Source organism: Staurois parvus, unplaced genomic scaffold, assembly GCF_062004578.1.
Source record: "Staurois parvus isolate SC_StPar_1 unplaced genomic scaffold, SC_StPar_1.0 ptg000553l, whole genome shotgun sequence".
Classification (NCBI taxonomy): Eukaryota; Metazoa; Chordata; class Amphibia; order Anura; family Ranidae; genus Staurois; species Staurois parvus.
Window position 1 is genome coordinate 899,543 of NW_028318349.1, and position 14,400 is coordinate 913,942.

The window sequence follows — 14,400 nt, forward strand, 5'->3', positions numbered from 1 at the left end:
AACTGAAGAAGCGTTTACCCAGATACCACCAGATAAATTCTACCTACATACAGTCATGTGAAAAAAATAAGTATATTCAAAGAAAATGGTTCACGTTTTCATGTTATTTGAACAGGCAGAGTAGATGTTCATTTAAACAGTACCTACAACTGAAGGCAATGTCATTAAATGTCCTGAAGACACAAAGAATATTAACCTTTTCAATAATTTATTCAACAATAAATTACCAGATGAAATGATGTACTGTGGAAAAAGCAAGAACACCCTTGGACTCAGATCCTGGCCTTGTCCCTTCTAGCAGAAATTACTTTGTAGGCATTTTCACAACTGCTCACCAGTCTTAGAGACTTTTTACCACAAAATCCTTCATTTGCAAGATGCTTGTGGGTTTCTCTACAGGAACTGCGGTTTAAAAAGGATACGTTTACCTTAAAAAATAAATAAATGCACATTTTCTTTGCAAATAAATGAGCATTTAATATTTTTCTTAGGAGCCTGGAATGCATCGCACCCACAATCAGCAGTTCACAGGTACAATGTCAGGTCCCACTCACGATCTCTGATTCTGCCAGTGATCCCAAAATGCTCTGCCCAAATGACAAATTGCACCACGCCTGTTAAGGTGTTATTCATTTTCAATGGCACCAAAATGTGGTGCGGTTCTGCCACGATTTGTCACGCAAGAAATACTGCTGAAATTGCATTGCGTGAAGCTTGTCACTCAACAGGAGCAGAAACTTCTTTAAGGGGACAAGCTTCACATGCTGCGGTTTGCTGTGATTTACCATGAAACAATCACAGCAGAACTGCACCACGTTTTGGTGCTGTTGAAAATGAATGGCACCTCAACAGGCAGGATATGAAATGTTGTGCAGAGCATTTTGGAATTGCAGGCAGAATTGTGGCAATTCGGCTTGAGATTGCAAATGCTCGAGTGTAAATGAGGCCTTAGTGTAGCTGTTTGCCTGCAATTCCGATACGGGCAGGCAGTTACTTCAGTCCAGGAATAATCAATGAATTAGGAGGTTGCTCACCAGCACCCTTGTAGTTAATTAGGAACTACAAGTTGTTAGCCACAAAGGCTGTCAGTACTTTCAGTCTATTCATTCACAGAACTCTGTGAATGAAAGATGCAGCTGTGTGGGCGTAGCTACACACACCCGCACTCTTTTAAAATTGTGATAGTGGGTCCCTGAAAAAAAGATACCCAGCCCACTGTTGCAGGTGGTGGGGGGGGAATCGAGAAGGGGGGGGGGGCTGCAGGAGTGAGAACGTTTTATATGTTCCACCCTAAGAACAGGTGGAACATCGGACTTATACTTTAATATCCCAACACAAAATTTCAGTTTGGAATCAAATTAGAACTTTTTTTTTTTATGAGGTATACATTGGTGGATTTGCTAGTATGCTTTGAATCATTACCATGTTAAAAGATCCATGTCCAAGTTCATTTTCCTCAGGAACATTTCAGTATTATGCTGTATTCATAGCTGGTGCAATGACTGCAAGCTAGCCACACCCTAAAGCACACTCAAAACTACATTGATGGATCAAATCTTGGCTGGTACCTGCTACACCGGCTGAGATTTGAGCCATCTATGGCCAGCTTAACAGTTTCAAGCACTAGATTGGGAGAACAAGGGGAAACACTGCAGCCAATTAGGTGAGCTGAATGCATGAATGAAGTAACCTGACCATTAACATACTAACTAGAAAAAAATCTAATATGGAGATAGGCTAGTTGCAGGTGTTCTGAACCTCCTGTCACAGAGTGGATGTAGGGTTTTGAAATTGAAATTTGAAATTATTCAAAACAGATGTGACTAAATCTATCATTTACACTAGTTTTGTCTTACATATTATTTCCCGATTCCAGATGGAAACAAGAAAACATTTGTTCAGATTTGCCAGTCTTAAATGGGTTAGGTGTTTTGTACATAAAATTTAATTACTAGGTAGGTTTAATAAATGCGAGTCACAGAACTCTGCAGGTTGTATACAGTATATCAATTCTAGCAAAAACTGCACATTAGATTGTATTTACATGCAGGTGTTTAGTTGATTTATAATTGTCTTGTATAACCTTGTTTTTTTAAAAAAAAAAAGAAAATTTTAGTAAACTGCGAATTGTTTTCTTATCTGAACTGTGTGCCTTCAGAATTCCCAGATTTATGTGTAGGCTTTATATCACCTTTTCTTATCTGATGAATCTTTAAAGATTACCTAAGGCACAAGATTGGGTAATCAATCTATAACAATCGAAGGATCTGACTAACTGAGAACAGGCAAGATGTGGGATGTGGAGCTCTGGTGTCGGTCATGTTTTCCACCAATCCATCCTGCTCTGTTTTTAGGGACAGGTTGCAGCAATCCGAGCGCTCGTCATGTAACCAGTCATGTTCACACTAACTGGCCCCTGCAAAAAAAGCATGACTGTATACTCTCCCCCAAAAAAAAAGAAAAATGTGAAAATGTAAAATTTAGCAGTTTCATTTTTTACCGTTGGAGCATGGAAGTTCAGATATTATTTAAAAGCATGTGTGCCCCCGCAGCGCCACCATTAACCACTTGCCCTCCAGAGGATTTACCCCCTTCGTGACCAGGCCATTTTTTGTATTACGGCACTGCGTTACTTTGACAATTATGCGGTCATGCATTGCTGCACCCAAAATGAAATTTCTGTCCTTTTTTTCCCTCAAACAGAGCTTTCTTTCGGTGGTATTTGATCACCTGTGCATTTTGTTTTATTTTTTGCGCTATAAACAAAAATAGACCTACAATTTTGAAAAAAAACAACAATATTTTTGACTTTTTGCTATTAAACATGTCCAATAAAAAATTTTTAAAAATCTAATTTTGTCATAAATTTAGTGCAAAATGTATTCTGCTACATGTCTTTGCTAAAAAAAAAATCCCAATACATGTAAATTAAATAATTTATGTGAAAGTTATAACGTTTACAAATGGCGGTATATATACTGGAATTTTTTTTTTTTCCTTTCTTTTACTAGTAATGACGCCGATCAGTGACTTATAGCGGGACTGCGGCGGGCATTCTGACACTGGGAGGAACTGACTTGGTGTCACTGACATCCCCAGTGACACCAATACAGTGATCAGTGCTAATAAAAAGCACTGACAGTGTACTAATGGCACTGGTCAGGAAGGGGTTAACATCTGGGGTGCTCAAAGGGTTAACTGTGTGCTGTGCGTTTTGAAATTATGGGGCTGGTTCTGTGCTTTCCACTGTAAGGACACAAAGCCATACAAAGCAGTGTGCTGGAGCTGACAGGGGAGAGAACTGTATTGTTTACATACAGTTTTCTCCCCCTGTCGGTATTACTCAGCGATCACCAGGTGCTGATGAGTAATCACCGGCCGGGACCCGGTGATTGACAGCCGAGGCCACGATTGGCGGCCTGGGTAGAGTGCGCTCCCTCTACCCAGAAATGCAAAATCACGTATAAATACGTGATTTTGTGCACCCCTGCCTCCCTGTAGCAGTATTTCTGCTATAGGGCGGCGGTAAAAGCGGTTAAGCAAGGCAACAAAAAAAAAAAACATAATTATTTATATTTAGGACAAAACAAGGCTCTCTTGTGGTGATGTTGTCTTACCTGTACAATTCTTTACTTGGAGCACATTACAAATAAAGCCTGGGATGCCCAGAAGTTTTTCAACTGAGGGGTGGGCAACAGCAAAAGAAAGGCTAACAGGCCCACAAGGAAAAAATGATAGGTTAACAAGGGTGGCTCAAGACAGCCTACAGAGCCACCTGATAAATCTTATGACTGAAGCGGTTATCAGCTCTGGCCTGAACATCAACCTGGTAAAACTTAGAGTGGAACTTTAGGCTGGGGATTGAAAATTGGTTACAGGCAGGATTTTTAATGCAGAAAAGCCATGCTTTACCTCTTCTGCATTAAAGCTTCTTACCTGCCTGTCTGTCCCTGTACATTTTCGGCAATGTTGAATCTGACAGAACTCCCAAGCACGCATCCTCCTGGGTCAATCCAGTGCAATGACAAATTACCAGGAATCTCTCCACCTTGAGGAAGGAGCTTGGGAAAGAGAAAAGCATAGATCGAATTGAACTGACCTCCAGAGTCATCAGAGTATCCACTGTGAAAACTAGATCAAGAGAAAAGCCTGCTCAGTTTCTTGACAACTATGAAAGCCAGTAGGTCCATGTCCATGCCCCCCTCCTATGACAGAGGTCCCAAAACCCCTTAGAGTGACCATTCTCCAAAGTCCAGGTGCCAATGGCTGAGGAAGTCCCCCAGCCAATTTTTCCGTGCCTGGAATGTACACAGCAGTCAGGGCTTGAACATGAAATTCTGCTCAAACAAGATTCAGATCAACTTTCTTTGGATTTTCAAGACTTCTGGTCCCACCTTGATGGCTTATATAGGTTACTGTAGTGGTAATGTCTGATTGAACTCTGGTCAGATGACCATGCAATTGAGAGGTCCAGTGTTGAAGGGATAACCGAATCGCCCCAAAATCCAGAATATCGATTGGGTGACAAGAGTATGACGGCCAAGTCCCTTGAACCGAGAGGGTATCTTGGATTATTTCCAAGATTGATAGCCTGGCTTCTGTCTTGAGCACCTTCCAACTCAAATTGGAACAAGATTTCCCAATTTCAGTGTGATACTTGTGTTCCACCATGTCAGAGCAAGCCTGGCCATACTGGTTAGATGTATGGGATGATCCAAAGACTGAACCCTTGTGTCTTATACTGTCAGAATGTTAAGTTGCAATGGTCTGGAGTGAAATTGGGCATGTGGAACTGCCGCAAAGGAGGACTCCAGCATGCAAGAACGGGTCTAAATGTGAAAGCAGGGGAAGGAACCCTTAGACAGGACTGTGACTAAGTCCAGGCTCAGATACTTCAAGCAATGTGACGGTTTCAGTGCTGATTTTTGGATATGTAAGATCCACCCAATACAATAGGAATTGAAATGGTATCCTTAACCCCTTGTCTACCAAGGAACATTTATTAAAGACATAGTAAATAAGGGGTTAAAGCAAGCACAAACCAAACAATTCAGTGTTTGAGAAGTGACTGAAGAAATAAAAAAGCTGATCAAGGGTCTTCCAAATTTTCAGTACAAGGGCCATATTGTATGTTCTACAAATATTTACAGGCCCAAAAGTTTTTAAGTTTTAAATACATTTTACTTGGATCTTTATCTAATCAGCATGATATGACTCTGAACAAGGGAAAGAACTTTAGTAAAACAAAGTAAAATCCTCTCCTACATCAGTGTCCCCATCACAGTCTCCTTACATCAGTAGCCCATCAGAGCCCCCCTCCTACTTCAGTGTCCCTCCTTACATCAGAATCTCCTCCCCTTACATTGGTGTCCCCATCACAGTCCCCCTTTACTTCTTAAGGGTCTTACCTTACCTCTTTATTAGGTTTACAATGTGACTGTAGCTGTGTAGCAGCAGGGAAGGATTTGGGGTGAAGCAGGACTGGATGGAGAAAATTCCATCCTCCTGCTTACTGTGACAAGCACTTCATTAGCTGCTAGAACACCAGTGTAGAGAAGCGGAAACTGTGCACATCAGGGCCAGATAAACACTTATACCGTGCCATGTGTGGCCCACGAGCCAAAGTCTGCAGACCCCTGTTCTAAATTATGCAATTTAATTAATTCAGCCCAAAGGCTCCTAGTCATAATAAAGGGGAACACTATTGGAGAGCAGTGAACTAATAGCATAAACAAGAAATATTTTTTCAGAAGCAACCCAAGGGCTTTTTGACATTTAAGACCATATCTGATGCTGTGACACACGTGTCGTTTGGGGGATAATGCCATGAATATTCATACAAAAAAAAAAAAAAAAAAGGGACCTACAGCAGAACTTTCCCTAACAATCAGTTATACTTTATCTTTAATCTGAGCACATACCTGTGTTGCTCCCAGACGCACGTGGCGAGTTGTGCTGCCATTTCCTCCAAGTATATCTCCTCCACCTCTAAGAAAGCCAGAATTTCCTCTTAGGAATCCAGTAGACAAAAGACCAAGAGCCTCCTGTAGTGACAGTCTACGCACACTTTGCCTTGAGGGAGCTAATCAGACAGAAAACAATAAAATTGTCAAAAACTTAATCACACAGTAATAAATGACAATAAACGGCTATCCAACAACCAGAACGCTGAAAAATGTATGTATATCAAAAGATGGGACTTTAAAGGTGCTTCTAAATCTCAGGAATGAACATAGATACAATATATGTTAAAATATTATATTTTATTCCATTGAAAAATATAAAACAATCCAGAATTAGGGCAATAAGGTTTGATAAACTAGAATTTAGTGATTGGGGTTAGACTTACTTTAAGGCAATTGTAATTTAATACATTTGATACGAAAATTGTATGTGCTTTAAAACTTTATGTTTTAACAACTTACTGGGGGAGATTTACTAAAACTGGAGAACTCAGAATCTGGTGCAGCTCTGCATGGTAGCAAATCAACTTCTAACTTCAGCTTGTTCAGTCAAGCTTAGACAAAAATTAGAAAACCAATTGGTTTCTATGCAGAGCTGCACCAGATCTTGCACCCTCCAGTTTTAGTAAATCAATCCCACTATTAGTTTATTTTTTCAGATAATTTCCACCCTTAGCAGAAAAGCCCTTGCCCTCTAAAGGCCAGTTCACTCTTCCTGAGAGCAGCAGTCTCTATACAGTGGTCTAACACGCCTCCTTGATTTGTCACAACTACAGTGCAGCCATCAGCAATGCCATAGCAAAGGTTGTGTTGAATCATTGAATGAGGAAAGAAAAAACAGAGGGTGCACAGGCCTCAGAGCCACTGAGGAAGAGGCAAGTCCTCGAAACGCGTCAGCCTTTTGGATGTCTATACTCCCCTATTGCGGACTGTTACTCAGCGCGGTGTTGACCCAGCTGTTCTTTATGATGTGCCTTGACTACATTGTCGTTTGTGAGTACAACACCTACTTTATTTTTTATTAAACATTTTTTATGGTAATGCACTAGGCCTTTGCGCCCTCTGTTTTTTCTTTCCTCATTCAGTATATTTGGATTTCCCCGGTCCATTTGAGGGCAGCAAGGTGCGCATGTTCCAGGACATTCCTTATGTGGTTGTAGCCTGCATCGAGTCCATCCCCAAGCGCAGGAGCATTTGTGTTTGCTGGTTCTGTGTTGAATCATTGTACAGAGACCAATGCTCCCACACAATACTGCTGCCTCCAGGAGGTCAAGGCCTTTCTGCTGGGCATGAGGAGGCATTAAGAAAACACACACTACTAAAACTGGCAATTCTTTCATTCAGCCAGTGGCCTGAACAAACAAAAAATAACAGATTCCTCTATTCAAACACACAAGGTGGATGAAGGAATCTCCCCCCTCCCTTGCATTGGGACCTTGCATTCTGACAGGAGAACCCACCGCAGTCAGAATTATTGATCAGTGGCTGCAGCCGCTGAATGAGAACATTGTTCCAACAGATTGTCTAAGAATCGGATTTTATCAAGCAGAGACGTCCACACACTGATAGTATATTGTCCAGTCACTTCCGAATCAGATGAATTTTGATTCGTGTATGGCTATCTTTAAATACTAAAAACAAATAGAAGAGAATTCATCAAAACTGGACCAGACAGACCCTGAAGTAGCTGTGCATGGCAACCAATCAGCTTATTCAATTAAGGTGTGAAAATGAAAGATAGGAGCTGATTGGTTGTCATGCACATCTTGTCCAGATTCTGGCTGCTCCAGGTTTGATATATAGTTTTTAAGCATCCTGACTTTATTATTCGCAAACAACTGGGCTTCAAGATGGATCAAGTGCAAAGGAAAAAACTATTACAAAATAATTAGTACAGAGGAAAGGTTTTAGCATTTAAAGCTGCCCTTTCCTTCTTTTGTAATATTCACAGAAATTGCTGCCAAATCCAAAACATTCAGCATATAAACCACTCAGAGATGCATAATCAATAAACCTTTAAATACTCTTCACAGCCTAGTAGGCATACACCAGTGGCAAGGGGGAGTAGTTTGAGCTGAAGATGAGGGCTTCAGCACTGTAAATGCCAAAAAGCCAAATTTTTACTGTATATTGGTAACAGCACTGTTCAGTGTGTTAAAGCTGTACATTTTGGAGGAAAGTGTGTGATTTTAACAGCTGACTGAGTAGATTATGAAATTCACCGCTACATTTACATATTTGGGCAACAGAAAGGTTTACCTAAACGATAACAGAAAGGTGCTGAAATGAAAACGGATTTCACTCACATGTTCCCAACACTGCCTTTGCCAGAACTTTTCCCAACAATTGGGAGACTCCTAGACGGACATCATAACTGCTTCCTTCAAAGGCTTTGAAGCACAGGGACACTAAGCTCTCCAGATCAGACGTCCACATGAAGGAGGCTTCATTTTGCAGTGCTAGGAGGCACTATAAAAGAGAAAAAAAAATTACAAATGAAAAACACCACAAACTTAAATTAAATGAGCAGTCTAACAGCATGAAATGTATTACACTGAAAATCTAGAAAGAAAGATCTAAACACACAGTTTAATTCACCTACAGTATGTATTTATTGAAAATGATTTATTCAATACTGATTTAAGCGTTAACAACAGATACAACACTTCTGACATATTTCAGATGCATGCAGCTGCTCCCAGCTCTGTTACAGTCCAGGTTCTTATGCATTGCAACCAAAGAGGGTGCCAAACTAAAGTTACTGGAGTTCAAAGTGGTATTTCTCAAATCAGTTGACCTTGTTTTGCCCATGTTTTGCAGAACACAAGCCATCTGGTTTTAAAAGGACTTCACTCATTATATATTGGGAATCCATATCCAATGCCTCAGCTTCATCTCTCCTTAGAAAATCTAAAGCCAAGGTCCTGGCATGGGCCAAAGAAGGTATGTGTTATCAGTGCTTGCAGATTGTGTGAGGCTTTCCCAGCCCCTGCCAGGACCTTAGCCAACAACAGCGATGGAGGAAAAGCTGCACGAGTCTGGAATGCAGAGACTCCGTAGTATTCAGAGGTGACTACAAAGACAAGATCTATATTCAGCACAGTGGCGGCTTTGCTACCAGTTCTGTTCAAGACACAACCTTTCCTTTTAAGAACAGAAACTACTACTTCTACTATAAGAATCCTATGTATTGAGAAAAATGCATGTAATGACCTACCTGTGCAGTCGCACAGCGCACGGACATGGACCGGTCCGTCAGACATGAACGAGCTGCCTTGTAAATGTCTCTATGGCAGGATGCAGCAGAGGGTCCAAGACCTGCCACTATTCTTTCCAGACTCATCATGATCTCAGAACGGCCCTGAGACTGAAACAATAATTTACAACAATTGACTATTTGAGTTTCAAGTAAAAATAGCAGAACAGACTGTAATACCCAATACAGCATCTAAATCCTTAAGTCATGTATAGGGCCCTAAAGGATCAGGGATGAATGCCCAGAAAGCAAGTCTTTTGTTTTCGACGGCAGACAAAAAGGACAAAAAAGTTTTCTAAAAAGAACAAATTTCTAATAGTGACTATGGTTTTCATTCAGGAAAATCCATTTGTTAAAAATCAAGTTTTAAGATTTTTGTTTGAAAATCTACTAGCATTTAGCCAGCTTTAGACCGGAAAAATAAATGTGATTACTTTTTGACATAAGGTCATCGTAAAGGAAATTAAACAGAAAGAGGTACACACTATTTTCTATGTAATTAAGTGACATGAATCAGTGGTTAAAATTATAAAAATTATGCCTTTCCCACGCTCCCCCCAGCTAGTCTGGAGTTGTGATGTTGCTCGGTATTGGCGTTCTCAGACCCCTGCTCTTGGTCTTGTTATCTTTTTCCTTTTGTACTCCTTCCTTTCCTTTGTTTGTTTTTGGTGTGGCAGGGACAGCTGCCTTTGGTTTGAGTTACTGTGGGTGTTATACCAATGTTTTTGTCATTTATGTGCCAGTGATAGCCCCTGCGTGGGCGCACCTTTTGCTCTGGTGTCAGAGCACTGTTTTTTTTTTTTTTATGTGCAATTGACAGCCCCTGCATTGGCGTGTTTTGTTGCTCCTGTCTTAAACTGTTTATAAATTAATAAAAACATTGAAATACAAAATTATAAACATTAGTGACAGGAAAACAAAATATGAAGACTACAAATCTACAGTACAAAGTCAAAACATGTCAAAGTACGTTTGCTACTTAAAACGAAACAATAAAAGTGTAAACGTTGTATTTAAAGCAGGTATTAGGTAGCAGAATATAGTGGTCCATGACCCGCACAGCACATGCACCTCCATAGTATTTAATGTGCATCCTGTAGGCACTGGAACCCGGTAGACAGTATTTTCCAAGAAAACTTCTCAGGTCTCATCAGTTCAGTGCAGGATTAAGCACAAATATAAGCAGAAGTGTTCTTAGGTTTCCCATGTGGCTCTGTGTCATGTGACCTGTGACATAAACGCACATCCAGAATTGTGACCGAGGTCTGAGGTGGTACTCACTATTTTGAGACTTTTATATAACACATACTTTCAGAACCAACACTCCAAGAGCTAAAGGAAGAAAAATATACTGCAGTGACAGCTGCTAGTTAAAATGAATCTGTAAGGATGAAAATATGAGCATTGCCTATTTTTTTTTTTTTTTTTTAAGCACAGGCTATGGGCCTATGATCTCTATCTAGTATGGATCCAGTGAATACAAAACCCCACCCTGCATCTTTGTTCCAGGGCAGTATCGCACAAGGCAGTGTAGCCAAGATCATGATTTAGTCTGCAATATTATTTTCTCACCATCCTATTCTTACTGTAAATCGTTGGTGTTACCACCTGGTGCCGTTTGGCTTCAATACAGAGTCCTGTTGGTTTGTAAACAGGTTTTCACAATAATTTTGCAAAGGAGACAAGATAAACATAGATATCTAAGTGCTAAGGTAGTGTTAGAGTTTACAGTTACATTAGGGCTAGTTTCTGGGGGCTCAAAGCAGAACTAGACCTATCACATGTGAATGGGCCCGCAAAATTAATTGGCTGATTTAGGGCTTGTTCACATCAGCTCTGACCTAAACCCACTGATTTAACAGTTTCCCAACCCAAAAAAGGTACATTCAAGGCATGCAGTAAATGCTGTCACAGCTACTTGTGCTCTTAACAGTGCTGTCAAGCCATGAAATGACTGGTGTCATAACTGAATAACCTAGTCAAATTAGTGGGATCTCTGTTATGTTTTATTTTAAAATGTTTCGATACACTATGTTTTTAATTGTATAGGATTAAGGTACAAACAGTGGAGAGGGCCCCGGAATATGGTTGGCTATGGTGTTCAAAATTTTAGGAATAAACATCCTTCTTTCAGATGAGCTCATTGTTGAGACTCATGATTGTAATGGGGTTATCTGGGCGTAAATATGAGTTACCTCCTGTTTTAAGAACCATAATTACTGATACCTATTTTTGTTAATTTTTACTTTTAAGTATCCAGAGTGCCCCTTTAAACATCTAGAACATGGTCCCTTTGGTGTGTGTGTGTGTGTGTGTAAAATGTTTTAATCCCCCCCCCCAATTATTTTTTAGGGTAGAGTGCCCCTTTACACATTTAGGACAAGGTTTTCTTTAAGAACTGTAGAATTAGGGCACTAATAGAGGAGAGTGCCTGTAAAAAATGGAAATAGTTTGAAAAAAAACTTTCCCAACATGAGCTCATGGATGAGACTCTTGAATAATAATATAATTAAAAGTTATTATAGAATTTACACTCTCATTTAAGCAACCTAGTCGTAGGGTAGAGTGCCCCTTTAAACATTTATTTAAGATGTGATAGTATATGCGGATTATGCGGCATAGTGGGATTGTAAATTATGTATATAAAAGGCATGATTCGTGGCGCACAGCTGACCGCCCCTGGAAGACGTCCAATGATGAAACACATAGGGCGGGGTTTGGACATGATGTCACCAAGCACACCGAAACTCCGGAGTTGCAGAAACTAGCTTCAGTCAGAGGGAGCCGAGAATGAGAATAAGCTGTTTGCACTTGTATTAGTGGTAACACATTATCAAGTGATTGTATTGGTTTTATGAATAAAGGAAGCATGTTTTAAAAGTTTTTTATGCTATGCAAGCTTTTCTCTCCTCTTTCCATGATAAAAAATTATTTTGGTGCTCAAGAGTGCTTTAAGGAAATAGCTGGGTCAGCAGGATATCACTCCCAGAGGGAGAGTGTGCTGTAAGCTGGTTTATAACATTACCAGCATCTAGCTCTAGTAAATCCATCTAGCAACCTCTGGTGGTGGATTGTACAGTTTGGTGGTTTGTTTTGGAAGAAAGAAGCATCAAAGATTATTAAATAAAGAATTTTGAAATTAAGTTATCACATTTGGACTGTTCCTATATCCATGAACTTGCACAAACCTGGTATATAGTTAGGTCCATATATATTTGGACACAGGCACAATTTTAGTTTTTTTTCAGGTATTTACCAATAGATTCCAAATGCAAATAACACACTTAGAATCAACTCCAGACCTTTTACCTGCTTAACTGATGAAGAAATAATGAAGGAGTAGACCACACCGGGCCAAGAAACAGATTTTGATTCACTTGTTCAATTACTTTTGGTCCCTTGAAAAAGGAAGGATGGCTACAGTTAAGAGCTGTATTTCCTAAACCCTTTCTCCAATTTGGATGTACATTCCCTCAAATTAAACCTGAGAGTGTGCACTTTCGGCCCATATCTATTGTATAACTATAGCTTGAATATGTTTTGGTAAATACCTGAAAAAAACTAAAATTGTGCCTGTGTCCAAATATATATGGACCTAACTGTATTTAGCATATTACAGTATATTATTAGGCCCTATACAAGTTATTTCAATATGGGGGTTTGTTTACTACACAAATAGAATCCTCTGTGTCCTTTCCTTCTTTTTCAGACAATTCAGTGATGCTGCATTCCCTGAGGTTTTCTCCCATGGGCCGACAATTGCATTCCATTGATAATAATCATCCTTATAATTTGGTTTCTTGTCCCAAAGATATCTGAGAGTAAGATTTACTATATGGTGCATTTGGGATACATACATAAATATAAGATATGTATTTTGGGGATTGTATGTATGTATAATTAATTACTGTTGTTTTTTTATTTGTAGAAGCTTTTACTATCACTTAAGTATGTGGTTTAGTATGAAAAAAAAATCCTTGTTGGACCTGGGGAAGTGGTAAATCCGCGAAATGCGTAGACCTTTTTCCAAGGATACACATCAAGGGTGTGATTAATCTTTATGTAACAGTACTTTTATATATTGTCTGTTGTGGTACACTATTGTTTTTAATCAATTATGAATAAAAATTATTAGTATATATGTTTATTTATTATTGTGGTTACCAGGAGTATATTTAAAGTCCCACTAATTTGACTGAGTTATTATGTATATGTATATGAGATACCCTGTACAACACTCCACCCCCCAATAATCTATACTGGTGTCAAAACTGATCACGTTTAGCACCATGGCAACTGTTAAATAGAGGCTAAGGTGGCAGCTTCCTTGGCTGCAAAAGATGGGGGTTTAGTATATAGTGCCTGTCAGCAAGTGGTTATACCGAGATCACGACATCAGATTAACTTTCTCTGCCACGACCACCAAAGCAGGGATGGGACACTGACACCAATGTTGGGGGTTGTTATTGCATCCACTAACACAAATTATGGGAGGTTATTATTACTGCCAGTGATACCAATTTGTCCACGCCACCGGAGAGTATAATCAAGTAATGTGCACACTGGTTGTTATGAAACTAGGAGGGTTGAAGAGGCCTTTTTACTTCATACCCCACTTCTGCCTACTTTGGTAAGGGCAAGACAATTTTGTAGTACACTTGGCCAGGGGAAGGTGCATAAAAGCAAGTTCTTTCTCAGCTCCTTTGTTTTCCTGCAGGTCCCTGATAAGCACAGGTTGGGGATCTTTTGAGAAAAAAAAGACGAGGAGCCGAGCAGCATTGAAAAAACAGGACTTGTACACCATGCATGTGAATTTGTATTATGAGTTATTAAAACATTTTTTTTGATGCAATGTATATATGACAATATCTAAAGACATGCTATATATCACTACACATCCTAGATATTTACTGTAATCTCTATTCCTGATTATATAGGCAATGATCCATGAAAAGCGATAAACTGTAAAAAGTGACCTGTGATCATATGTAAACAATTACAAGTGGACTGTGAAAGGTCTATACATTCTATGGTCGCCCTAAAAATATATTACTATTTATTGATTATATGCGTTTCATGTCATATGAATAATATGAACTTTTATTTTTCGTTTACTGGATATATGTCACAACACAGCATTAAGAAAACCCTCTAAAGTTTGTTGATATGCACAAGTATTCA

The 14,400-nt window shown here is 39.5% G+C and overlaps 1 protein-coding gene across 2 annotated transcripts in view; it reads right to left on the minus strand.

The window, feature by feature from the left end:
- HEATR5A (HEAT repeat containing 5A) overlaps positions 1-14,400 on the minus strand; it is a 132,048-nt gene that overhangs the window by 104,668 nt on the left and 12,980 nt on the right. For both annotated transcript variants that reach the window (XM_089691190.1, XM_089691189.1), the window contains exons 4-6: positions 9,181-9,330; positions 8,270-8,432; positions 5,922-6,082 (exon numbers count right to left, since the gene is read on the minus strand). In XM_089691190.1, the coding sequence (XP_089547316.1) occupies positions 5,922-6,082; positions 8,270-8,432; positions 9,181-9,330 (474 nt within the window). The remainder of the gene's footprint in view (positions 1-5,921; positions 6,083-8,269; positions 8,433-9,180; positions 9,331-14,400) is intronic.